Source organism: Nannospalax galili, unplaced genomic scaffold, assembly GCF_000622305.1.
Source record: "Nannospalax galili isolate Female #2095 unplaced genomic scaffold, S.galili_v1.0 scaffold88, whole genome shotgun sequence".
In the NCBI taxonomy this organism is placed as follows: Eukaryota; Metazoa; Chordata; class Mammalia; order Rodentia; family Spalacidae; genus Nannospalax; species Nannospalax galili.
The window spans coordinates 496,984-524,645 of record NW_008358908.1 but is presented as its reverse complement, the minus strand read 5'-3'; the positions used below and the strand labels follow the sequence as shown (position 1 = coordinate 524,645).

General features: G+C 40.8%; 2 protein-coding genes across 6 annotated transcripts in view; one reads left to right on the top strand and one right to left on the bottom strand.

Annotated features, from left to right (window-relative positions):
• Positions 1 to 1,344: 1,344 nt before the first annotated feature.
• On the bottom strand, positions 1,345 to 17,363 carry Gpatch11 (G-patch domain containing 11). Of its 4 annotated transcripts, none has more exons than XR_606854.3 (9): positions 17,176 to 17,348; positions 10,592 to 10,656; positions 8,873 to 9,099; positions 7,807 to 7,848; positions 6,387 to 6,507; positions 6,179 to 6,269; positions 4,881 to 4,965; positions 3,421 to 3,502; positions 1,345 to 2,364 (listed from the first exon to the last, which is right to left on the bottom strand). XR_606854.3 is itself a non-coding variant. In XM_008822595.3 (9 exons), the coding sequence occupies exons 2-9, from the start codon at positions 10,633 to 10,635 to the stop codon at positions 2,309 to 2,311; spliced, it is 780 nt and encodes a 259-aa protein (XP_008820817.1). In that variant the 5' UTR covers positions 10,636 to 10,656; positions 17,227 to 17,363; the 3' UTR covers positions 1,345 to 2,308. The 4 variants fall into 4 exon arrangements, 3 of the variants coding, with proteins under 3 accessions (XP_008820817.1, XP_008820816.1, XP_008820819.1); XM_008822595.3 differs by having other exon boundaries at positions 4,849 to 4,965; positions 17,227 to 17,363; XM_008822594.3 differs by having other exon boundaries at positions 4,849 to 4,965.
• A 71-nt stretch (positions 17,364 to 17,434) lies between these two features.
• The window catches only part of Heatr5b (HEAT repeat containing 5B), a 129,179-nt gene continuing 118,951 nt past the window's right edge, over positions 17,435 to 27,662 (top strand). Inside the window, exons 1-5 of one of the 2 annotated variants that reach the window (XM_008822591.3) lie at positions 17,435 to 17,509; positions 18,290 to 18,437; positions 23,218 to 23,429; positions 24,873 to 24,981; positions 26,903 to 27,052. In XM_008822591.3, the coding sequence (XP_008820813.1) occupies positions 18,312 to 18,437; positions 23,218 to 23,429; positions 24,873 to 24,981; positions 26,903 to 27,052 (597 nt within the window). In that variant the 5' untranslated portion in view covers positions 17,435 to 17,509; positions 18,290 to 18,311. Of the gene's footprint in view, positions 17,510 to 18,289; positions 18,438 to 23,217; positions 23,430 to 24,872; positions 24,982 to 26,902; positions 27,053 to 27,662 lie in introns of those variants that run through there. The other variant, XM_029558388.1, reaches the window with a different exon arrangement.

Here is a 27,662-nt window from a genome sequence, read left to right as displayed (position 1 = left end):
GGAGGGGAGGGGTAATGTGTTTGGTAAGTAGGATTTTCAGTATTTTTTTTTTTTTTTTGTCGTTTTGAGACAGGGTCTCCCTGTAGTCCCAGCTGACCTGAACTCACTATATAGACCAGGATGGCCTTGAACTCACAATGATCCACCTGCCTCTGCCTCCCGAGTGCTGGGATTAAAGGCGTGCACCACCACACCCGGCTTTCAGTCTTATATCTTAAATACATTCTGTATCTGTTACAACAAAGGCCTTGAAGAAAACGATGGCCATCTAAATTGTCCATCCAGGCAGGATCACTTTCTACAGGACTTAGACGTGAGATTCTAGAGATACCCAGTACATAAAAGATTTGGAAAAGGAGAGGGAAGACCACTTGGGCAAGAAAGGCAAGGGGCAAAGCATAAACTCTGGAAAAGATACATTTGGGGAACATACACATGATAAGGTCTCAGCCTGAATTTCAACATAGAATGCTGGGAGATAGGTTAGACTGCATCTTGGATGATCCTGAGGGAGTCTTAATTTCAGCTTTAGATGAGAGTAACAGACAACCACTACTGCCATATAGTTTTACAATTTTAAAGTGAGCCAAATTTAGGTTAAGCAAATGAAAAAGCATTGAATGAGGCATGTAGGAGTCTTAAAAAAGCACTCATAGGAAGCAGTAGGTATGGTTTTGACTTCATGTAGTATTTGATTAAGGCAATGTTTGTCAATGAATGCTAAAACTACTGAGTGAAAAAGTGTTAGGGAGCAAAATATTCCCAAGTGTTTAAATGTCATCTCATAGATGGTATATTGCAAGGGTCAAAGTGGCTTTACAATGGAAAGATCTGTGGTCACAATAATGATGTGATTCATCCATCACCCAAAGTAGAACCTATTATGCCAATCCCAATGTGATTAAAGAATTAGTCTCAACCCAAATTCAATCACTGTTCTTTTATTTTTTTGACAGGGTCTCCCTAGCTCCAGCCCACTTGGAACTCACTATGTAGACCAGGCTGGCCTTGATCTCACAGAGATCCAAATGCTTCTGCTTCCTTAGTGCTAGGATTAAAGGCGTGCACCATGATGCCCAGCTTTTTGAGACAGAGCCTGCCTGTAGCCCCAGTTGACCTGAAACCTGCCTATGCTATGTAGACCAGGTTGGCCTTAATGTCACAGATATCTGCCTGTCTCTGACTCCCAAGAGCTGGGATTTTAAAGGTGTGCACTGCGGCTCCCGGTTGAAAGACTGTATTTCTTAACCTAATTTTGATTAGCTGCGTTTGCTACTTACTCTGCAGAACAGTCTCTTCCAGTTCTAGCTCTAGGTCTGTAAATATAGACCACAACTCTCGGAGTCTCGGAGTTCCAGGTTTATTCTCATTCTTAGTATCATTGTTCACGACATATTCAAAACATTTTAGGTCACTAGGCAGGTGGTGAGTTGACACTATAGTTTGTTAGGAGAAGAAAGGGAAGGCAGTTTTTGTTTACCTCCATGGAAACTATCCACAGGGCTTTAGGATTCACTGAATATTAATATGATCACTGAAATGACAAAAAAGGCTTTGACTGAAATTTTGTTTCAGCTTAACAGAATTTTATAGAATTCTCTGAACCCCCATTCTTTCCAACAAAGAAGAGCTTTATCTGACAGGTGATATTGAGGTAAAAGACAGCATATGTAGTTCAACCTGTGGTGGGCTCTCCACCCTGGAGAGCCAATGTCTGGAAATTCCTAGTAGTTTTGATTAGCTGTGTTTGCTACTTACTCTGCAAAATAAACCAAAATAAGACTATTTCTTCAAAACATCAGTCCCAGAACACAAAGTTGGTTTTGCAATTTTTTTCCATTCAGGAAGAAATATTAGAGTCTGATTATGGCAAGTCGATCTTGTTCTGTATTTCAGCCTCGCTGATGATAACCTAAATTTTGTGATGCCGGTGCCTGAACTCAGTCAAGGCCTTGCACAGGCTAGGTAAGCACTCTACCACTTACAGCCCCAGCCCTAAAGCAGACATATGATTTATTTCTGATTCCCATGTCTGATTTTTGAATTTGTTCCATAGAGAAGAGGGGAACAAGAGAGCTACCTATTGGTGTCCTTAAACCCCACAGGATCACAATACGGCCATAAACTGTAACTGTTCAAGTCTACGAATCCTGTGTTTTGAAGTAACGGTAACTTTTTTCAAGTCAGTGAATAATTCCATTCCAAAGCTGAACATATTTCTGAAGTACAAAAAAATAATAATAATAAAGCATTATATAAAGGCTTTTCCTCACTGGCAGAAATAATTTTTACTTTATTGGGAATAATCTCAATCATGATCTGCAGAGGTTGGTCCTGGGCAATTCAACGACAGGTCTTCTTTATCTGTAATGTACGCGAGGGAAATAAAAGATTAATACAAGTTTATAGTAAACTTCTAGAAAATAGTATGTAGCATTTTTGATCAGTTATCTTTGCTACTTTACAAAATAAATGAAGGGGAAAACAATAATGATGAAAAATTCTTTACTCTTAAGCACAAAGTTTTAAATTTCAAGCTAGCCAAACTAACTGGGATAAATATATGAGGCATTTGGCTCCATAAGATATTTGGCAAGTTTTATTTATTTTTAATTTTTATGTGTATGACTATTTTGCCTACATATTTCTAAGTTCATCCACGTCATGGAATGTCCATGGAGGCTAGAAGACTGTGAGAATCCCCTGGAACTGGTGGTGTTAAGAACAGTTGTTAGGTACCACTGGGTGGGAACCAAACCTGGGTCCTCTGCAAGAGCAGCCAGTGCTCCTAACTGCTGAGCCATCTCTCTAGCCTCATTTTGGCCAAATTTTAAACCAATTTCTTCTTCACAGTGAAATATAATGAGATTTCAACATACTTGACTTTTATGGTTCAATGGCAATATTCTAACTATGTAGAAATTAATCCTAAAATTTTAACATAAGTATCTATCAAAGACTTTAAAATTAAAGCATGAAAAAAATAAATATTCTCAAATTATTTTAGAAACAGTTTCTTTAGAAATAAATGCTGAAAATTCTCTTTTGCAGATTGTTATTAAAAAGCTAAATGCTAAATTCTAATAAAACCTCAATTATTTCTTATTTATTTATTTATTTATTTATTTATTTATTTATTTATTTATGGTTTTTTGAGACACAGTCTCCCTGTAGTCCCAGTGGGCCTGGAACTTGATATATAGACCAGGCTAGCCTAGATCTCACAAAGATCCACCTGCCTCTGTCTCCTGAGTGCTGGGATTAAAGGCGAGCGCCACCACACCTGGCTACAGTCTCTATAAGATATTGGTCCCACATTGCTATTTGAATGTAATAAGATACTCAGTGTTTATGGGATGTGACTTATCGAAAATCAAATAGCATTCATCATATTTTTTAAAGTATAAATTGTCTTCCTACCTTCATAGGCTGTTCCACACCAAATACAATACAGATGTTCTTCTCTTAAGTAACTAGTCAGTATTTGCAATTTTTCCAGCACCTAGACAGAAGACACAAGTCCATCAGTGGTTCACATTAGCTAGAATCTTGTTTCCTGGCTCTTATGACAGAGTTAATTAGTCCCAGTTACTTGAGGTGTCAGATCATTAGTAATATATTTGGACAGGTCCCTGTTGACTAACCACCTGGCATTTCCACAAGTCAGCTAGGCACAAGAGACAGCACTGGTTAACATTAGCAAAATTGTCTTTTGTTTAACTCTACAATAACATAATCAGGCTGGCCTCAAACTCACAGAGATCCACCGGCCCTTGTAGCCCCAGCTGTCCTGGAACTCACTATGTAGACCAGGCTGGCCTTGAACTCATAGACATCCACCTGCCTCTGCCTCCCAGGTGCTGGGATAAAAGGCGTGTGCCACCATGCCCGGCAAGAATCAGGATTTTTAAAGGCCACTTTACTTCATGAATCTACCCTTCGGCTGGGGAGAGGGAGAGCACTGCCTCTTCTACCAGACATCAATGTGTCTAAAAAATTGTTTAACAAATAACCATAGCAACATATCTTCCTCTCTTGAATAATCTCTATTTCCTTTTTTTTTTTTTTTTTTTTTTTTTGAGACAGGGTCTCCCTGTAGCCCCCGTCCTGGAACTCACTATGTAGACCAGGCTGGCCTCAAACTCATAAAGATCCGCCTGCCTCTGCCTCCCAAGTGCTGGGATTAAAGGCGAGTACCACCATGCCTGGCTATTTCCTTTTTATTACATTTAAAAATTATTTTTGTGTGTGTGTGTAATGTGTATGTGTATAGAGTATATCTGTATGTGTGAGCACATGCTTGCCATGCATGGTGTGCGTGTGTGTGTGTGCTGGGGATGGGGGTCAGAGGACAACTTGCAGGAGCTGGTTCTCTCCTTCCACCATGTAGGTCTAAGGATTAACCTCAGTGTGTCAGTCTTAGCAGGACGTGCCTCTACTCCTTAAGCCATCTCATCAGCCCTCTACTTCCTCTGATTGTGTTTTCCGTTTTGTTTTGATTATGAATAAGGTACACATTAGATTACGTCCATCATCTAAACTGAAGCTGAGCAGCAAACTCAAGCTAACTGGAACGACTACATGAAATTTTGATTTTGGGTTATAAAACAAGCCTATAGAGCAGCAGTTCTCAACCAGGGGTTATTCTCCCCCAACAGGGGCTATTTAGCTTGGATACATTTTTGTCATTAGGGGGGTAGGGGGGTACAAGTGGCATGTGGTAGGTAGAGACCAGCGAAGATGCTATACATCCTATGTTGCTGCCCACAACAAATTACTCAGATCCAGGTGTTGACAGTTGCCAAGGCAGAGACTCCCTGCTACGAAGAAACAAATGGCCAACCATACACTTAAATCTTCACTCGTATATTCATCTTCACCCTGTTCTTTGTCTTCCTCTTCCTCCTTTTCAGTCTCCTCTTCAGGCCTTAACCAGTACCATGCCTCCCTGGGAACTTGAATACTCTGAAAATGAAGAATTCTTATGAAACATGGCTAAGCATCCTTGGGATGTCATAAGTATAACTGTGTCAACATGAATTTGTTCTTCCAATGAATATTTACTGAGTGCAGTTTCTCAGTAAAGCTGTACCATGAACCATGGGGATTCAGAGACCAGTTACAATTTGTCTCCTAGTTCCTGCTGGAAGTCTAGCAGGGATGACCTATGGGTATAAAATTGCACATATAAGCTAATAAGTCCTAAGTGTCAGGAAATACATTTAAGATAAAATCTTATGGAAATAATAGTGAAGTGAGAGATTCTGCCCAGCAATCTCTTTATATAAGACAGAAATTATACCAATATTTTTGAGATTTAAAATATTTTATTTTGATAGTATTAAGGTAAAAATCAAAGCTAGATTTAAAAAAAAAATCTATTTTAGATTTTGAAATCTAAAATAGAAGCAGTCCGTCCTAATTTTCCTAGAGACATACAAGGACTAAATATGGACTAAAAATCTGGCTAATCAAATACCACGGAGAATTTCCGGACCTTCCAGTCCTGAGCAATTAAAGTATAAGTCAAAAGAAAGTTAGTTGGGCTGGAGAGATGGGTCAGTGGTTAAGAGTATTGAGTGCTCTTGCAGAGGACCTGGGTTTAATTCCCAGCATCCATATGAAGACTAACAGCCATCTGTAACTCCAATTTCAGGGGATCAACATCCTCTTCTTCTAGTGGGCACTGCATGACATGGGTCCACTTAACTATATGCAAGTGAAACACTCATATGTACAAAAAAATAAAAAGATATAGATCAAAGAGAAAGAGAGAGAGAGAGAAAGAACGAATGAAAGAAAGAAAGAAAGAAAAAGAAAGAGAAGGCTAGATAGACCAGGTTTGTATCTTTTTTCTACAACAAAAATATGTGTCATGGGGCTGGAGAGATGGCTCAATGGTTAAGAGCACTGGCTGCTCTTGCAGGGACCCAGGTTCAATTCCCAGCACCCACATGGCAGCTAACAACCATCTGTAATTCCAGTTTCAGGGGATCAACACCCTTTTCTGACCTCTGTGGGCACTGCACGACACAGGTGCACTTTACATACATGCAGACAGTATACTCATACACATAAATAAAAATAATAAATAAAATATTTTTAAAAATAGATGTGCCAAATTATCGCAGGCACAAAACACTGTGAAAGGTGAAACGGAACGTGAGCAGCAGTGTACCTTCTGGGTGTCCAGCTGCTGACAAGCACGCTGGCTTCTTCTGAGGTCTCCTTCCAGCTTCATTTCATCTTGCTTGTTTTTAAGCCGCATCCTAATTGAAGGAAAAGTTGTATAGTACTATCTACATTCTTTTGACTATTTGTATACCCAGTATTGATAAGCATGCCACAACAGAAGGATCTGGAACCAAACCACTTCCAACTTTTACCGAAACTGCTCTGCAGCTTTCTCTTCATCTTGGTTCCTCGTGTGAACTTTCCTTCTGTAGTTTTCTAATTTTTCTTCTGCCTTTCGTTTTAATAATGATTCGTGGCCTATGCCACTTTTCCCTGATCAAAGACAAATTCTCATGAGACACTTACTGAACTTTTTTTTTTATATTAAAACATGACAATTCAAATGCTTAGAAACTTGAGTACAATTATTAAAACACATTTCATTAGACTGACAACAGAAAACACCAGGATTTGTTTTTCTTTGCTCTGTTTTAAGGATCAAATGCATGATTTGACTTTAACAAAGATCATTTAGTCTCATCTTCTAGTACAGCAATACTATACACATTAAAAAAAAATGGGTGCTGGGAATCAAACCTTTAACGTTTTGGTTGTTAGCCTTAGCCTTTAATGGCTGTGCTATCCTGGAGCAATGGCTCAGCAATTAAGGGCATTGGTTGCTCTTTTGGAGGACCCAGGTTCAATTGCCAGCACCCACAAGGAAACTAACAACCATTTGTAACTCCAGTTCTAGGGGGTCTAATGCCCTCTTCTGGCCTCTGCGGGCATTGCATGACACAGGTACATTTAACACACATGCAGGAAATACACTTATACACATAAAATAAAAATAGGATTTTTTTTTTTTTCTTGAGTTAATCCAAGGAATTAGGCAAAAGACGTCATGGATAAATCTGTCTTACAACATTTTTTAGGACATTTCAACAGACCGAAAAAAAAAGCATGTATCCACCATGATTTTAATGGCTTTCTCCCACAGCTTTTCTGGTACTGGGACTAGAGGCAGGGACTTGTACTTGCCTCCCCAGCACATAACTCTTTGGTAGGGTCTCACTAGGTAGCTGAGGCTAGCCTCTACCTCTCCATCCTCCTACATCTGCCTCCTTAAGCCTGGGATTATAGGTGGGTGCCACTATTCCTGGTTCCTGACATTTTAAAAAATATTTTATTTATTATTTTTATTTTATGTGTATGCGTGTATTGCCCGTGTGTAGGTAGGTGCACCCATGTTGTGCAATGCTCACGGAGGACAGAAGAGACTGTCAGATCCCCTGGAACTGGAGTTAGCTGCAATGTGGGTGCTGGGATTCGAACCTGGGTCTTCTGCAAGAAGAGCCAGTGTTCATAACCGCTGAGCCATCTCTCCAGCCCTGGTTCCCGACATTTTTATGGTTTAAATTTTATATTCCATAAAACTTACTTTACTGCACTAAACTTCACTTTAATTTTTTTTTCTACAAAATAAAATCTTTTAAAAGATTAGGTGTTTAGCATTTTACTATAGGCTTCCTATGATAACATCTATAACGACATCACCATAAAGCATATTAAGTGAAAATCTGTGGCAGATTTAAATTATTGTTACCAATATGATAAAGAATAATTACATACCTGTTTTGACATTGAGAGGAATTGGTTCAACAATACCATCTCCTAAAAAAAAAAAAAAAAAAAGAGAGGAAAAAAACTCCACAAATTAGAAATATCCTATCTCAAACTTCAGGATAGTATAATATACAATGTTATAAGCCTCTCCATATACCACCTTCTAGCGTCAATGATACTGTAGACTGAATTCTGCAATCAATACTCGCTTTATAATCAATTACCTCCCCTGACTCAAAATACCTACTTCTCAATAACGCTTACTCAGCCTCTTATGCTACTGTAAGAAGTGACATTACCAATGTAACAGGTTTTAGAGAGTGAAAATATTAAAACAGTCTTTCTATGTGAAAAATAAAGAATTAAAATAGAAAAATAGGGGCTGGAGAGACAGCTCAGTGGTTATGAGGACATATTGCTCTTGCAGAGGACCCAGGTTCAGTTTCTAAGACCACATTAGGTGGCTAACAACCACCTGCAACTCCAGTTCCAGGGGAGCCAATGCCCTCCAGTCTCTGCAACACCTATAACACATGGTGCTTATCAACACATGAAGGCGTGCACACACACACACACACACACACACACTAAAAACAGAAAAACAGCAGATGGAAACAGCCATTTTACAGCGCCTGCACTTTAATACGCAGTTTCACTTCCTGAAAGGGGAGCCCAGCATCTCCAACAGGATGATCACTCAGGCTGTTGCCACAGATACAGAGCAAGCAGGGCAAACAGAGCCCTGTCATGGTCCTTAATGCTGCTTTGCTGCTGTCTGGCCACTGCTCCTCTCTACTCATCACCTGTCACCTTTCTCTGCAGCCTCCAATGAAAGCCGCATTCATGCCAGTCGTGAGTGCCTTCAATGCTGGGCTGGTAAGCAACTCTTGGTGGCATGCTTCATATTTAAAATGGATGTGAGAAGATGTAAGTTCTCCATAAAGACTGACAAATGACACTAAGAAACTTAAGCTTTTTTAATTTGAGTAGATAAAAATCAGTGTCAACTTTGGTCTCCATCAATATATCACAATCAGGTGGCAAAGACCATCTAACTCCAAATGGGACTTACCACTCTTGCCAAGAGCCTGACCACTCTTATAGCCCATCTTCTGGAGCAAAGCAAACCCTTTGTTTTCACAGCCTAGGGCATTCTTCAACCCAATGTCGCGCCTTTCTCGTTCTTCTTCTTTTAAACTCTTCTGCCTATTTTTCAAATTAGCTTCCTGTAGCTTTTCCTCTTTTCGACGGGCCTCTCGGACTTGCCTAAGCATTGGCACTCCTGGTCTGATATCTTCTCTGAAAAATAAAGGAAGTGGCTGTTTTAGATGAGAATAGCAGTTTTCTCTGGGTTTGCCAGTTGCTCACTTGGGACTAGGTGATATTTCAGCATTTCAGTACTGCCTCTGTGATCACCTTTGCTGCTGCTGGTACAAAGCAGAATCAGAATGGTTGTTAGAAATGGTGAAGGCTTGTGCAGACTGTAGGAAACCATAGAAAGTACAGAGTTGAATACGTCAGAAATAGTAAGGGTAGAGCAATTTTCTAAGCAATTCAGCAAATTTTCTAAGAGATAAACAATAATAATAAAGCACAAGCAAAGCTAGGAGACAATACGATGACAAAGGAAAAGGAAGGTATTTCCTTAGAAGAGGGCACAGAGGACTGAGAGCAGAAGTACAGTGGTTAGCACTAAAGGAGAGGAGAGAGCTATAAATATCTTTGCATGGACACATAGGAAGTGTTGCCATAAAATGAGAAGGATGGATTGAACTGCACATTTAAAAAACAATGTCCTGGGACAGACAATGTCCTGGACAGGTCATACAAGCCTGATGACCTGAGTTAGATCCTTGGAACCCATGGTGGAAGGAGAAAACTGACTCTTGAAAGTTGTAGTGTGCTGTGGCCTGCCTGTGCCTGTAAGCAAGTGTATACACACACATACCCATGCATGCACATGCGTGCACACACGCACACACGCACGTGCACTAAATAAAATAAAACACACTCTCTCTAAATAAAACACAAATCAAAAAAAAAAAAACATATAGGGAGCTGGAGAGATAGTTCAATGGTTAAGAGTAGTGGCTGCTCTTGCAGAGGACCCAGGTTTGAATCCTAGCACCCACAAGGCAGCTAACAACTGTCCATAACTCCAGTTGTAGGAGAATCTGACACCCTCTTTGGACCTCCACAGCCATTGCATGACATGGGTGCACTTACATACAGGCAATACACTCATACACATAAAATTAAAAAATAATAAATTAAATATTTTTTAAAAAATGAGGGCCAGGTGTGCTGGCGCACGCCTTTAATCCCGGCACTTGGGAGGCAGAGGCAGGCGGATCTCTGTGAGTTCAAGGCCAGCCTGGTCTACGTAGTGCGTTCCAGGACAGCTGGGGCTACAGGGAGACCCTGTCAAAAAGAGGAAGCTGAGTTTCAGAAGGAAATAATAAATTAAAATAATAAAATAGTATTTTTTGAAAAAAAAAAAAAGCATATAAAGAAAACAATGTCCTGGCCTAGGAAGGTAGTTCAGTCAGGAGAGTGCTTGCCTAACATGCACAAAGCCATGGGTTTGAGTCCCAGCACTGCATATACCAGGTGTGGGAATGCACACCTGTAATCCCAGCACTTGGGAGGTGGAGGCTGGAGGATCAGCCTGGGCTACATTAGACCCTGTCTCAAACAAACTAGCAAACAAATAAACACACACATACCAGCAACAAAAAATTGTTTTATAGTCTATAACATATCATTGCATTAGGTCTGTACATTTACTTACTGAACATTGATGAAGGAATCAGACATATAGTCCTCTTCTGCCATATTCAAGTTCAAATGGTAAAACTATAAAAATCAAGCAAAACAAAGTAACAGTATTATCATCATTATTTTGGTTTACCAAAATGGAAATAAACCTCCAGGTATTCCCAGTCATGAGCTTTCTCTAGAACTCTCCTACATATTCAAATGCCTTGTGGACATCTTTATTTGCGGAACTCTTTATTTTTATTTTATGTGTATGAGTGTATTACCTGCATATATGTGAGTGTACCCATGTAGTGCAATGCCGCAGAGGTCAAAAGAAGGCATCGGATCCCCTTGGAACTGGAGTTAAAGACGGTTTGTAGCTACTATGTGGGTGCTGGGAATTGAACCCGGGTCCTCTGCAAGAGCAGTCAGTGCTCTTAACTGTTGAGCCATCTCTCCAGCCCCTATTTGTGGAACTCTTAAAATCAACATTCCAAACAACTCAACTCATTCTTCTCCCACATCTCTTTCATTGACTACATTAGGTTATCACGGTATATACTCTCTTCTCTTATAATCCTCATTGTTTGACCTCTTCTAAAGAAATACACACCCTATGTCCGTTCTTCCAATACATTCCTTGCAGACATTTTTTCCCTAGAATGTCACCACTGCTTGAGTTTAGGCACCTTTTTCTACCTAAACCATTACAATTGCTTCCTAACTGGTCTTACTGTTTTTGGTCTCTTCTACACTCTTTCCAAGGTGGTTGTTTTGTTTTTAATATGTCAGGTTACATTTCTGCTTCAAACTCTTCAGTAAACTTGACCTGTAGACAGTGGATGATGGGCCACAATAGCAAAGTGTGAGGTGTGTCTTTTGAAAAGCAACCCTCTACTCTCCTTTAGAATTTAACATTCAAATCAGATAGTCTCTCATTGCTCTCTGAACATACCATGAGTTATTTCCTTCCTCTTATCTCAAAGATATCTTCTTTCTCAAGAACCCATTTTGACCATTTCAGGCCTCTAGTTACAGCACTTTATGTCAAAGTTGTTCATGTGGAACTTGATATAGTAAGACTTTGCTTACAAGTAAATATTTTGGGGGACATTTCCCATAGTTAAAATCATATAATTACTAGCCCTTAAAGAGTTAAAATAATTATCTGTAAGATTGTCCCTCAAACTTATTGTATGTATAAATTCCCTAGGATCTTCTAAAAAATGCAGAATCTGTTATCTTTAGCAATGGGGTCTGATTGTCAAGTTCTGGAGGGTAATCAAGAACAATGGCAATAGCCTGTAATGTTTGGGGGTCTATGGGATCCCACTGGCCAACAACTTCAAGAGAGGTTACCTATTCCTAGTATTAGGGTTTTTTATTTGCTAGGATGAGGTGTCTAGTTGGGTATTGTCTCCCATTACATGGTAACTCCATTTAAACTGTTAAATTTTTTTGGGAGAGAGGAGAGAGGAGAGAAAGAGAGAGGAGAGAGAAAGAAATGAGAGAGAGAGGAGAGAGAGAGAGAGAGAGAGAGAGAGAGCTTCTACAGGAGTAGGTTCCAGTGGTCTTTTCTGAAAATCTACATAAAACATGGGGAAATCAAGCAGGTACTGACCTCATAGCTTCTTCCCTACTGGCTAGCTTTCATAGTGCTGGAATGTGCTATGTACACTACCAGAAGAGAGAAGTAATCATCAGTCTTACTAGTTGATGAACCTGGTGAGCTGCAATAATGACTGACCTGGCAAAATATGCCCACTAATGCAATAGTGGTACGAATGTTATGGGAGTGACCAATCACCCTTGACTGGATTTAAGGCCCATTCCACAAGATGAAACCCATACCTGATACCGTTATCAGGGCGAAGAACCTATGGCTGGATAGGTCATAGGCCCTAGGGGATAATCTACTACTAATATTCTATTGAATGGACATAGTATTAAAATGATTTATAATGACTTATTGCTTTGTCCATAGATTAGTGCATCTCTCAATCCTCATCAAAGAAGCTTTGTCTTGAAACAGAAGGCAATTAACCCACAACTGGTAAACATGCAGAGAGTAAGAGACTGTGGCATGCTCCACCCTAAATGGGACATCCCCTCTCCCCAAGGCTCAGGGATCTTTGAGAAAAGTGGAGGTGGAAAGATTGTAAGAGCCAGAGGTGCTGGACAACTACAAGAAAGCAGGTTTTCTAGACAGCAGGGCAGTTGCAAATATGAACTCACAACAATTATGACACCATGCATAAAACCTACTCAAGCTTAAGTCAGACAAAATCCCAACATGGAGGGGTGGGGGAAGTGGGTATGCAGTCCCACTCCTAGCTAATGGCACTTGGAAGCTGCTGGGACAACAAGAGTTGAGTGTTCTATAAAAGTGTGACCCTTGGGAGGTTGATGACAATACAGGGCAGGTTCCACACTCAGGAATATTTGGAAGACAGCTATGCTCACCACTATACCACTAACACGGATACCCAGGAATATTTGGGAAAGGCATTGTGGTCACAGCGTGTTTTGGGGGTGCATATGAAGTTGGTGGGTAAGAAGGTGAGGGTGGATCTGGGAGGAGTTGGGGGAGAGGGGAAATATAATCAAAATACAATGCATGAAGTTCCCAAAGAATTAATTAAAAAAAAAAAACCCACAAAATCTGGCTCTGAGGTTGGAGCACGAAGCTTTGCATTTCAATTTTTAAAAATATTTTATTATTTCTACTTTATGTGTATGAATGTATTGCCTGAATGTACATGAGTGCACCCCTGTCGTGCAATGCCACAGAGATCAGAAGAGGGCTTTGGATTCTCCTGACACTGGAGTTAAGGAGGGTTCATAGCCACCATGTTGGTGCTGGGAATCAAACCCAGGTCCTCTGCAAGAGCAGTCTGTGCTCTTAACCACTGAGCCACCTCTCCAGCCTGAAGCTTTGCATTTCTAAGCAGTTCCCAGGCATTATCAATGTTGATGTTCTAACTGCTGAATACAACAGTGCAGTCACTTGTTGCAGTTCACAGATGCTGAGATGCTGTTTCTTCCTGCTCAGCATCCTTTCTTCTGGAAACCTACTGGAAACCTGCCCTCTATGTAGTTCCAATGGAGGGTTAGCAGTACTCCTGCCCTGTGGGAGACAGGCTTGAGTTTAGGGTGAAAGTCTTATTGACAGCCATACAGCAGTCTCAAGGTTACAGCCCGACCGCTGGAGCCACAAGGAATGCCTTGTGACATTTTCTCCCATTGGCAGATCATGAGACTGATGCCTAGAGCTGACTGATGCCTAGAGCTGGCCACTCCCTAATCACCACCCTTGGGATCCAAAATTGCAACACTTAGATATTGCAACTGCCAGGGTCACATGGTTTCCAGGAATACAGGCTCTGTAATCTGAAATCCAGTATGCTATTGAGGCATCCTACCCGCTATTCTGTGATAGGATGTTGTCTGTTATGCTAATAGGATGCTGACTGTTATGCTAATAAGGTATCCTACTTGCTGTACTGTAATAAGATGCTAAACCTGTTATGCTAATGAGGTATCCTACTTGTTGTGCTGTGATTGGACCACTACCCCATATAAGCTTGTGCCTTCCTGTAATAAAGCAGACCTGTGTCACTGAACCTAGTTTCCTGTGTCTGAATGTGGCTCTGCTGACACAGTCTCCTCACCACCCCTGGGGTCTGGGACCAGGCAGAAGCAGCAAGACAGGAGGCAGCACAAGGTGAGCAGAAGAGTGGCCTCAGCCCAGGACAGGCAGAAGAGTGGCCTCAGCCTAGGGCAAGTGGAGGAGCAGCCTCGACGCCTGTGAGAACGAAGGAGCGGCACCCGTGAGAACGGAGGAGCGGCCGCCACTGGTGGTGACCACACTGCCCTACATTTCCTTATGCACAAAGATAAAGAATTACAGCACCCTATGCCCAGCAAGAGAGGAGGTGATAACTCAATAAAGGCAAATAAGCACATCTTTTTTTTTTTTTTTGCTGTGTACTGAAAATCATAAACATGTATAAAGACTGAATAAACATAAAGATAAAATCTAAGCCAATATGATACAGGATTTTTTTAGGTTATTAAATTTGTTCTGAAACATGACCAACAGTAGCTAAGTTGAAAGTATTGGAAGAGAGAAGCACATCTTTTCTTATATTTGAATATATGGATCATAGGGAATGACACTTTAGTGGGCTTTCTGAGCTGGGAGTGTGTGAACCTGGACCTGTGAATGGCCAAGCTAGCCAAATCAAGAGAACTTGTCTGCAGAAGTGAAGCCAATAGAGGAAATGAACTGGTCTAAACAAATGACTCTCCAGTCCTACTTCCTAAGGCCCTGATTTCTGATGCCATAGTGTCTTTCCCAGCTGTATGGCCTAACACGTTCACATTTCTACATTACTTAAGTAGGTGTCCCATCAACCTCAGCCAAGAGTCTGGACAATTACCCTGGATGGCAAAACCATTATATATTAGTTTTCTCTATCTTTCTCTGTTTCTCTTTGTCTTTCATCTCTCTCTCTCTCTCTCTCTCTCTCTCTCTCTCTCTCTCTCTCTCTCTCTGTGTGTGTGTGTGTGTGTGTTTATTGATGCAGGGTATCACTGTGTAGCTCTGGCTGGCCTGGAATTCAGTATGTAGACCAGGCTGGCCCTGATTCCCCTGTTATGAAGCAAACACTCATAATTATTTCCAAGATGACCCACTTCTAGTGAATCTTGCCTGTTGGCTTTTTTGATAGCTTTGTGTAATCTCCCACAATGAATAGGATTTACTTGTGTAACCACCAGAATTTTGTAGAAATGTTAAGAGTGACAGTTTGGTCATATAACACACTGCACACTGTAATGTTCACAGGATGGATTAACTGAATGAAGTCACTCATCACACATGAGGACACTGAAGAAACTCTACGGACATCTATGTAGAAGGAACCTGAGGCACAAAGGTGTGAGGTGAATCAGTAAGTCACCTGGGAAATGGATTCTCTAGTCCTAGTCTAGTCCAAAGGGAATCACACTGGGTTGGCTTCTTCATTCCAATGTCCATGCTAAGCTAAACAAATTCTTTACTCACAGAAACCATGAGAAGATAAATGAATGTACTTATATTAAGATGCTAAATTTAGACAATTTGTTACACAGCAAATGATAATACATCAGCAGACAGACTCTTATCAGCTACTTTGGAGAGCTAATGTCTCCAACTCACCTGTACCCCTCCTCTGGTTTGAGGAGTTGTGCCTTTTAGAGCACCCAATTTCTCCCTTCCTTTAAACACACGTATCCTAATACAGTTTAGTTCTTCTATTTTTTTTTTTTTAAGTCTTTTTGAGACAGGGTCTCCCTGTAGCCCCAGTTGTCCTGGAACTCACTATGTAGACCAGGCTGGCCTTGAACTCACAGAGATCCACCTGCCTTTGCCTCCTGAGTGCTGGGATTAAAGGCGTGCGCCACCACGCCTGGCAGTTCTTTTTTTTTAAATAATACATTGAAATATTTATGATTATATCTAACACTTCTGGTAGTTCACCCTCAACATTAGTTTCATTTGTAATAACAGTATCCTTACTGTTATATAATGGTACTTTCCTAGTTCATGAACAACTCAATAGGTAGGACTAGTTAGTTTCACTTTCCAGTTGAAGAAATTACGGCCCAATATACTATGGTTGAACAATTTGTTCACAACCCCAAAGAATACAGGTCTCAGGTGTGCTGCTGAAAACAAATTTAGATTATTACTGGTAGTGGTGGTGAGATGGAGATTGAACTCAAGGCCTCAATCATGCTACGCAAACGCTCTACCACTGAGCTACATTTCTATCCCAAACTAGATTATTTTTAAGAGACCCATTTAGCTCTACAGTTCAAGGCAGTCAGGCACGGTGGCCCACAGGAATAATTCCAGCAACTCAGGAGACTGAAATAGGAACATCTTGAGTTTGAGGCCAGTATAGTCAGCACGGTGAGTCCCTGTCTCAAAAAGCAAAACAAAACAAAACAAAAAAGTCCCCGAAAAGTGGAAGGGTGTTACAGGTTCTTTTCCAGACCCCCCCCTTTAAAATATTCATTCAATTTTATAGTTACAGTTCATATATCACACAAACTTCACAATATATTGCAACTCCATTTATTGATGAGGCTTGATGAAGTTCATGACTATTGGGGAGGAAGTTAAATTATTGTTATGGGGTGCACGAAAGCTCCCTTTCTATCAGGACAATCTACACTAGCATTAGCCACGCCTATCAAACATAAATAGAAACTCCCCAAGGCGCTAGGCAAGTCAGGCAGAGAAGACAGAGACCTGAACTACCGCTTAAAGTCATCGCAGACAAGGGGTCAGATTCTGGGTAGATCTGATGGAGAGCTTACAGCATTTGCAGAGGGGTCGGAGGTGGTGTGTGAAAGATTACCAATAAGTCAAGCTCTTTCCTTACTACCTCAATAATGGAGTAATCCTTCGTTGTGTTTTAGGTAGAGCAGGCAGAGGTAGCAGCAAGCGCGCGCACACACACACACACACACACACACACACACACACACATGAGATGAGCTAACTCTCATGGATGCGGATGTGGCTGATGGCGTGATGGCCAGTCACAACCAACGCGCACCCACCTGTGTCATTCCCCTACCTTGGGCAGACCTTTAACTCGCAGCTGAACCCACCTCAGGCCAGCCTCGCAGAGCGCGTACTTCGCATGTGCTCTCCAATTAGCGCAGGATCTCGGGTCCTTCCACAAACGTCTCTGAACACAGATTCGCTTGGAAAGTTGCGGCAGGTGGGACTAAGAGCGGGCGTGACGACTGCGCGTGCGTAGGACTAGCGGCCGGCGCATGCGCCCTTCTCCTGCTTCCTGCCGGCCGGAGACCGGGAGGCGGGGCATCCGGGTCCCCCGGCGGCGGCCTCTGTCTGGGTAGCTCAGCTGATCTCCCCCTGCCAGATTAGCAGGTGAGGCGTCCCGGGCGCCACCAAAGCGTGCACGTTGACACGCACCCCTAGTCCCTGTCCTCCGCGACGTTTTCAGAGGGCTGAGGAGGAAACGCGAGCTCTGGGCCGGGGTTCGTCTGCCTGTTGGGTTGACACCTCTAGAGACCTCGCGACTGGAGGTTGACAGCCCGAGGAGGTCCGCGACCGCGGCTTGCATTTCCCCCGGGCCCCGCACTGCACCGCGGTCCTCGGGGTGAACTCAGACCCCGGACTCGCGGGGCCTCCCCGGCCTTCCCGACTGCATTCCCCGGCCTTGCGGTTGTCAGGGGCTCTCTTTCCTTGAGAGCCGGCTTTGTGTCCATCACGCCGGCTGGAAGGCTAGGCGGCCTGCAGCCTGGCGCCTTTACCCTGGGAGGGTCGTCTGGAGGTGTCTGAATGTACTTATGGGGCGTGCGGCTCGCTGAGATGCTTGAGCTTGGGGTCCTCATGCCAGAATGGATTAATGATTAGTGACCCATGTTATTTCTGATAGGCATTTCCTCCCCCCCTGGAATAATGCCTTTTTAACAATATTTTAACTTTCCTTTCACCCCGTTCTTCATTCTTTTCACCAAGCATAGTTTTGTTTTTGTTTGTATCGTTTTGTCTTCAGGTTGATTCAAGGTTGTGCCTTTAAAGAAGTTATAGTGAAGAAATGAGAGATAGGAACACACTTTCTCTTAAGTAGTTACATCATTAAACTTGATTGACGTTTGATATTAAAAAATCCCTTACATGTATTTTTTAATATCTTAATTTAAGGTGTGGATTTACAGCTTCGGTAATGGAGTTAGCCCACAGCTTATTACTAAATGAAGACGCGTTGGCTCAAATCACTGAAGCAAAGAGACCAGTGTTTATCTTTGAATGGTTGAGATTTCTTGATAAAGTTTTAGTTGCTGCCAACAAGGTATGGTATTGCCCCCCAACCCCAGTAGGACGAATGTAAAGACAATTAAAATATTGTTTTGGACATGTTATGTCAGACCCCTGTGGAATTGCAGAAAGTTAATACTAATGAAATTTCTCGTCTGTCCTGTTCTTCAGTGACAAAAACCCCAAACCCTATTTAAACTCTGCATGTTGCATACCTCATATCTTGAGCTAAGCAGCTCGGTGTGACTAGAGAAAAGCATCACTCTGGCTGGTGTCACTTCATAGTCATCAGTGCCTGAAAGTGGCCTCTGCTGGCCAACAGACCCAGTCCCAATATCTGCACTGTTCTTTCCGAGGAGTTAATAGTAGGTTTTTACTTTTACTTTTTCTTCTATACAGTCTCTTTGATTCGGGTTTGTTGTGTGCGTATTTTATTTTCTTTAACATTCTGTACTTCCCTCAAATGACAGATATCTTTGTTTGAATTTAAGAATGAATTGTAAAAGGTCCTTCTGGACAGGGTGAGTTGTGTTAACTGAACTTCACTATAGGTTCGTCCTGTTCCTGACTGTAATATCTCAATAGGTTTCTCTAGGCTGATTGTTCCCTAGAAGAAACTTTTTCTAGTGTCTAAAGGGTATATAGCTAATTGTCTAGGATCCAGAGGACTTTAGCAACCCATATGTAAACTATGACTTAATCTCCATTTCAGTGCAGTGGCCTCAGTCCACAGCTGTGCCAGCACTGTCCTTGTCCAGAGTTGTAGCTTATTCTTTTTGGAGGACAAGCCTCCAGACTTCTAGAGTGGAGGGGAGAGAAGTAGACGTCACACAGCTTTTTTATCTTTTAAGAGACAGGGTCTTATTAGGTAGTCTCGGCTGGCCTGGGACAGAACTCATTGTCCATCCCAGGCCCGCCTGAAACTTGCAGCTATCTTCCTGCATTAGCCTCCTGAGTGCTGGGACACCAGGAGTATTGATGCAGGCCTGTACAGCTTCTAAGACTGTTGACTACTCACTCCTTTATTTCTAGCACAGATTTGCTCCCATCTGCAGAGATACCCAGGGCTTCAAAGAATACAGACTTTGAGGGCACTTTATGTCTTGAGTTAGGCTTATTCTCAGTTTTCTCGGCAATTCTCAGCTTCCAGTTTTTGTGTGGGTTTTTTTTTCCTGCTGTCTGTGCTGTTATGGACTTGTGCTTTGTTGTTATTATTGACTACTAGAATGTTAATTCATTGCTAGAGAGGCAAGTAATGCATGAATTAACTTGAAACCTTCATCTAGAAATTTACATTTTCACATTACTTCTGTAACTGCGTTATTGTCTTCCACTGAAAAGATGTAGTCCAGTTATTACATAACTCAAATTGCTTTAAACAGTGGTTAGTATTTGCCTTATTTGATCCATTTCCATCTCTCTCTTTTGCATTTATATATTTAGTCTGTCTGAGTGATGGAGCCAAAGCATGCATATGGAGGTCAGAGGACTTATGTGAGTCAGTTCTCTTCCTCTACCTGTGGGCTCAGGGGTTAAATTCAGGTGGTCAGGCTCAATGGCAAGTTCCCCTGCCCACTGAGCCATCTCAGCAGCCCTCTACATTCCCATCTTTAAAAAAAAATTATTTATTTTTATTTTTTTTATGTGTATGCTTGTATTGCCTGCATGTAGGTAAATGCACCCGTGTTGTGTAATGATTGTGGAGGACAGAAGAGGCTGTCGGATCCCCTGGGACAGTTATTAGCTGCCATGTGGGTTCTGGGATTCGAACCTGGGTCTTCTGCAAGAATAACCAGTGTTCTTAACCGCTGAGCCATCTCTCCATCCCCACATTCCCATCTTTTGACATAGCTGATCTTCCACTTTAAAACATTTAATACTTTTAAATTCTTTGTTATGAGTTTTATCAGTCTTATTCTTTTAGTGACATTGTATACTCTTCTGATTGCAACTACCAACCCTTCCTTCCTTCCTTCCTCCTTCCTTCCTCCCTCCCTCCTTCCTTCCTTCCTTCCTTCCTTCCTTCCTTCCTTCCTTCCTTCCTTCCTTCCTTTTTTTTGGACAAGGACTCCCTAGTCCCAGCCTGTCTAGAAGTCACTATGTGGACCAGACTGGCCTCGGTCTCACAGAGATCCACCTGCCTCTGCCTCCGGAGGGCTGGGAGTAAGGCACATGCCACCACCCTGGCAAAACTACCATTTCTTTAAGAAGGTCTCTCAGATCTCCAACCTTTTTCTTGTCTTGGAAGACATCTTGAGGTTGGGTATGTAACTCAGTTGGTAGAGTACTTACTTAGCAGGCACAAAACCCTGAGATCGGTCCCCAGTACCACAAAAACCAGGTGCAATGACAGGCATCTGTAATCCCAGCACCTGGGAGATAGAGGCAGGAGGACCAGCAGTCAAAAGTCATCCTCATCCTAAGCTATATAGTAATTTCAAGGCCACCCTAGAATATATAAGTATGAATCAATCTCTCTCTCTCTCTCTCTCTCTCTCTCTCTCTCTCTCTCTCACACACACATCTCACAGTTAACACATCTAAGCCATTCTTGATTTCTCTTTTCAGACACATCCCCTAGAGTCATTCTTCACCTATTTCTCTTTCTTTTAATTTTAAATAATTTATTGAAAATTTCATATAAGCATATAAGTCGTTTTGATTAAATCCATGCCCACTCCCCTCCAAATCCTCCCATATCTCCCTATCACTTTTTTTCTGATAACTTTATGCATTCTTTCTACTTTTTGCTTTTTGCTACTCTAACATTCTCCCCTCTGAAGAGGTAATCCTAAAATCTTTTAAGGATTAGATAAGAGCTCTCAAGTACTTTAGACATTTTGGCCTTTGGAATGGAGTATGTTGCTAAGAGGCCCAAGGACATTCTGAATTTTAGCCAAGAAACTGGCTACTTTTCTTTGGGGTCTTTTTACACTAACTGCCTAGCCAATTCCTACCTCCTATTCTTACCACACCATCCTCTGAAGAGGTTACCCAGCTTGCGGATAGAGAGTTGGGATGCAGACTGCTCTGGCTTCCTCCATGCTGAACAGGGATGCAGGGTGAGGCATTTGGGGTACCCCTTCAGTACCCTATCTAAAAGACTCCAAATTATATTACTCTTATCTGTAGGAGGAAAAGAAAGTCCTTGTCCGGCGAATAGGAGATGTGAAGGAGAAGTAAAGGCAAGAGTAATTAGCATTACAAGTTCTAGACAGGGAACTAGAAAAAAAGTCAGAACAGGGCAAATTTCAAATGTTCATATGAGAGTCCATTGGAATTTCTTGACAAGAGCTTCCAAAAGCATCCCTGTATTGGGTTCCTCCTCATTTTTCTTTTGTCTGCCAAGGCTGGACTCAAGAGTGATGGATTCAGGATTTGTTTTCAGGCACTTTGATAGCTGTTGAAGTAGCTAGAATCAGTGTCAGTTCCCTCTTGAAGGCTTCTAGATAGGGGGAGAAAACAAATTTGGCCATCATTTTAGAACAATAGCAGGTTGTCTGCCTTAGCTACAGGTGGGCACCACAGTATTGCAGATCAAGATTTGAAGTTGTACATCTGAGAAACAGTTTTTGATTCAGAACAAAATCATCAATGAGAAATAATTGTCTAAATAACTTTTTATATGGACTGAAGCCTAATGTCTGAGAACTATAATCCCTTGAACTCTTAAAGAAATATACTGATGACTTTACTCTTTGGTTATACTTTCCTTTTGGGTGTTTAAGACCATACAGTTGGCCCAACATCTTTCTTAAACCTTAGATCATATTCACCAGCAAATCTTGTGATACTACCCACAAACATACCTAGAATTCATTTACTTCCTGTTTTCTGTTAGATCCAGTGTCTCTCATCTGAGTTATTGCAGGATCTCTCACCAAGCTTCTGCCCTTGTGTTTAGAGTATTTACAGCTTAGCAGTCAAACTGTGTCCCGTAAATATTTTGATTACAACTCCTTTCTGCTTACAATTCTCACTGAGAATGAATACAGTGTTCTTTCATGCACGTAGCACTCCAACTAACCTGACCTTGCAGTTCTCTGGTATGCTCTACATGCTTTGTCTTCAAAGCCTTTGCACTCCTTGTTCCTTCTCTCTGGAACATTCTTCCCCCAGATATCTGCATAGCTTGCCACTTCACTTTTGAGGGTGGCGTTTTCTAGTTAATCTATATGAAATGGTAAGCACTCATATCATTCCTTTGTTTATTTAGCAAACTCTGTCCTCTACTAGCATGTCAATTTCATGAGGATGAGGATTTTGTCTATTTTGTTCACTGTTAACACCTATTGCCTAGAATAGTGCATGGCATGCGATAAATGCTTTGTAAGTATTTCTTGAGTGAATAAATGAATTCTAGATACTGATTATGGGTAACTATGGGCATTATTTCTGTTCCTTAAGTCTCTTCAAAATTTCTTTTGGTTTCCTTTACTAACCTGTAACTTTATGGACTACTGACTTCTTTTATAGGGGAAAACCTGTCTGGGTTCCAAGGTGTCAGTTGTCCATACATCTAGAATTTTTCATCCTTTGTGGTTTAACTTCTTCCTAAGTTGATCTGGAAACTTTATGGATCACAGTAGTCACTTTTATTGAAATGGAACTTTTGGACATTGGAAGGGAATGGAGATTTAATCTAGGAAAGAATGGATCATTTCTTACTGAAATTTCCATTTACATAAAAGTTCTCATAGTTTATGCTTAATATAATATAGATTTTAATTATTAGAATACATGTTAAATATTTTTTGACCAGAAAGTAACAAAAAGTGTAATAAAGGTGATATTCTCTCTTTTTAAAATAACAGACTGATGTAAAAGAAAAACAGAAAAAACTCGTTGAACAATTAACTGGATTAATAAGCAGCTCACCTGGACCACCTACTAGAAAATTATTAGCTAAAAATCTTGCAGCTCTTTATAGCATTGGGGATACTTACACAGTTTTTCAAACACTAGATAAGTGTAATGAAATTATCAAAAGTAAAGATGACACTGCAGTCTACTTACCAACAAAATTGTAAGTACTTGCTTTTATAGGAATCCTTGAGTTTTGCTTGTTTTTGTTTGTTTTGTTTAGAGTAACTTAGGAACTACTGGTCATAAAGACCCAGGTGGGTGGACCTGAGGCATGTTACTGACAATGAAGGTTCTAAGGCGATCTGAGGAAGGCACTGGCCTTCCTTCTATCCATCACTGTTGGGGTTTGAGCAAACTTTCAGGAACTGGTATGCTCTCAGCAATGGTGTCAGGGATCTTTGATGAGTTTGGATGGAAATAATATTCTTGTCTGGGATGAAAAGAAAAGAATTCCTAGGTGAGGGAACTGAGTCAGGAATGGGTAAAGTATAGTCCTCTGGCCAAAACCAGCCAGTTTAGTAAATAAAATAGTTTTGGAATCCAGACCTGCCTGCTCATCTGATTGGCAGCTACTTTCTTATTAGAATAGCAGATTTGAGTAGCTGAGGCAGAGGCCATTTTGCCTACAAGTTTACTGACCCCTAGATTAAGTTGCCCCAACTTCTAGCCCATAATTATGGTTTGACAAGACAGGTATTTTTGTTCCAAATAGAGAACAGCAACTCTAGAGAAGCCTAATAATGAGTTAAATGAGAAAATCAACAGTTCTATACTTTGAAGAGTGCTATGGAAAAAAAGTCAGTGCCCAAATAAGCATAGCTGTGGGAGAGCAGTGTCAAGGAAGGCTCTTCAAAGAAGGCACAGCCACAGAAGCTTAAGCACAAAGAATCCATGAAAAGCAGTCAGGTGAAGGGCTCAGATGGCAGGAGGAAGAGTGCATACAGTCCATCAGGAGTCTGCGTGCTTCCTGGAGGGGCCCAGATAGATGCTTCCAACACTTTGGAATAAATATCTATGTAGCAGCTACTGACTTCTACACAGATAGTACATAGTGAGTGAATACAGCTGTTCTCTAGTAACACTATGAAAACAAATGGCAGGCTGGGTAGCAGGCCAGATGGCTACTGGCTACGTTTGCCAATTTGTTTTCTAGACAAAGAAAACTTCTAATTGGAAATGAAAGGTACAAAATAGAGAAGGATGTAAAGGGAAAATAATACAACCTTTGGGTGTGATGAATTTATAGTGTTGTGGTATTATTCAAGTGAAAATCTGTGGTAGGTTTTGGGTTTTGAATTTTGAAGCTGTGTTAATAGTTTGATTATTTAATTCTGTATCATTTAGAAAATATATACTTTTGCCGTTCTGGTTAAATAGAATTTAGTATGCCAATAAATTCATGGATTCTGTTTAGGAATTCCATAATGTAGTCCAGAATCGTCCAGAATGTTATCAGTCATTTTTAAATTTACTATCAGCCTCTAGAATTTTGAAAATAAATTAAGGATGATAGGCAAAATATAGACAAATACAAATTGACTTTTTAGAAAATCACAAAGATATAATGAAATTGTGTTCTTAACCCATGAAAATCTTCTTACAGGGCAGCTGTGGCTTGTGTTGGAGCATTTTATGAGAAGATGGGGAGGATGTTAGGCAGTACATTTCCAGAAACAGTAAATAATCTTTTAAAATCTCTGAAAAGTGCAGAGGTAAGTTTTACCACAGTATCTGAATGCTTTGCTTGCAGCACAGTTAAAGTCAGTGAAAAGTGTTTCTGTTCTGTTACTATTGTACTCACAGTGCTTAGCAAGAAAGTGGTTCTAGATTATCACCCTGCCTCCTTTGTAATGTACATTTCAGGAGAAAGGGAAAAATGCTTTTTTGAGCAAACAGTAGGTTTACTTACTATTTTTACTTAGCTCTGCTTCAGTTGACATTTTTTGTGTCATACCTAATGTATCAGTTTCATGTGTCTGCTGTGATAAATCACCATGCATTGTGTGCCTTAGAAAAATGAAAATTTTATCTCATAGTTTTGGAATCTAGTCTAAAATCAAGTGCCAGGTGGACCATATTTCCTCTGAGGCTTTAGAGGAGAATCAATTCTTCCTTTCTTTCCCGGCTTCTAATGGTTGCCAGAAATCCTGGCTGTTCTCAGCTTGTACACACAGCTCTCTAATCTCTGCCTTCTTGGTCCTATATAAATTCTTTTGTTTTTATAAAGGAGTAGTTGCATTAAGGCTCACCCTAATCCACTATGACATCTTTATCTAATTTGCAACTAACCTGTTTTCAAATAAAGTACATTCACAAGTGAAAGAGTTTAGGACTTGAACTTACCTTTGAAGGGGAGCAAGTTCTACCCTGACTATTGATACCAAATGAAATGGTATTCTTTTGTCATATCAGCTTGCTGTTACCTCCATTGATTCCTTGTCAACATTAGATTAACTAAATATACACTGAGTTCGAGACTTAAGTCTAATTTTGTTTTTTCAGTGCTGGGTATCAAACTCAGGGCTTAGCATAGGCTGTGCAGGTGCTCTGCATCTGGGCTACATCCCCAATCTGCAGCCCATCCTTTTGTCCAGGAAAAGGATTTCTCAGATGTCTTCTTTGGGAACATTTGTTTATTTTTTGGTGTTTTTGAGATAGGGTCTCCCTGTAGCCCCAGCTGTCCTGGAACTCACTATGTAGACCAGGCTGGCCCTGAACTCACAGAGATCCACCTGCCTCTACCTCCCAAGTGCTGGGATTAAAGGCGTGCACCACCACACCTGGCACATTTGTTTATTCTTAGACAGGAATTGAGGATGTATTTTTCAGGCATTAGACACATAAAATGAGTTAGACATGGTCTTTGACCTCAAGAAACTTCCAATATAGTGGAAGAAGTCTCTCTGAATAAGTATGATATACTGTGATCAGTATACTTCATATGTAAGAATAAACACTACAAGAATACAGAAATACAAGTTTGAGGGGCTGGAGAGTTGGCTCAGCAGTTAAGAGTGCTGGCTGGCTGCTCTTGTAAAGGAACCAGATTCAATTCCCAGAACACATATGGTGGCTAACAACTGCCTGTAACTCCAGTTCCAGGGGGATCCAACACCCTCTTCTGACCTCTGTGGGCATTGCACAACACGGGTGCACTTACATGCAGGCAATATACTCATATGCTTAAAAAAGCACATGTTTTAAAAAAGAAATATGAGTTTGAGTTAATCACAAGTTTAGGGTTAATATTCTGTGATAAATTTTTTAAATATATTAAACCATTTCTTCTTCTTGACTGGTTAACATTTCTAATTGTTTCTAACTTAATGTTTATATTCTGAAAGTTTGGGAAGCTTTGAGTCTGTCTACACATTCTCATTGTACTTCAGTATGTCATGCTATTATTGGATTGTTTTATGTTTCACAGATATTATTTAGTTGATGATGTTAATAATTATTCTTACCTTTCAGATACTTTGTAGAATTCTTACTCTTATTTTGCTTTTCATTACTTACTGTTACAAACTGGAGATAATTAGTCCCGGAGAATTTTTGTATCCTAGTGTGTTCTTGTTTAAATGTGAAATTTATTTGACAATATAGTTTTAAAGCTTTGCTTGTGTCTGTGTGTAGTCTCAAGGGCGAAGCGAAATCTTAATGAGTTTGCAGAGAGTTCTAAATGGACTGGGTGGTGCAGCAGCTTCCTGTCATCGTGACATTTACAAGAATGCTAGGTCCCTCTTAACCGACAGATCAATGGCTGTTCGATGTGCAGTGGCCAAGGTTAGTACTCAGCCAACTTATAATATAATTCGTTATGCTGCTTGCTCTCTTTTGTCTTTTTAAGATTTACTTATTTTTAAATTTTATGTGTATGAGTGTTTTATATGTATATATAAAATATACATATGTACATACACAAATACACACCCACCCACCACATGAGTGCCTGGTGCCTCATTATCCTTTTTTGTTTGTTTTGTTTTGGGGTTTTTTTGGGTCTTTTTGAGACAGGGTCTCCCTGTAGCCCCAGCTGTCCTGGAACTCACTATGTAGACCGGGCTGGCCTCGAACTCACAGAGATCCGCCTGCGTCTGCTTCCGAGTGCTGGGATTAAAGGCATGCGCCACCACGCCTGGCATTTGTTTTTATTTGAGACATGCTCTCACTATTTATTTGAGGCTGGCTTTAAACTTGAACTCTTCCTGCCTAAACCTCTTCAGTGCTAGGAGTATTATCCTTTTTTATATATTGTTATCTTAGAATAGTTAACTGTTTGCTTAGTATTTTTGTATCTTTATCTCTGAGGGATATTGGTGTGAAGTTTTTCCTAGATTAGTTTGCCTTTGTTTTGTTTTTTTTTCAGTTTATTCATTTTCTTTACTGCTAGAAT

What these genes read in the sequence shown, in the direction of transcription:
- Gpatch11 (XM_008822594.3), bottom strand. An exon ending in TCAGGCTCTTGGCAAGAGTG is followed by an intron (nt 7,849 to 8,872) that starts GTAAGTCCCATT and finishes TTTTTTTTTTAG; the next exon opens with GAGATGGTATTGTTGAACCA. An exon ending in AGCAGCTGGACACCCAGAAG is followed by an intron (nt 4,966 to 6,178) that starts GTACACTGCTGC and finishes CTTCATTTTCAG; the next exon opens with AGTATTCAAGTTCCCAGGGA.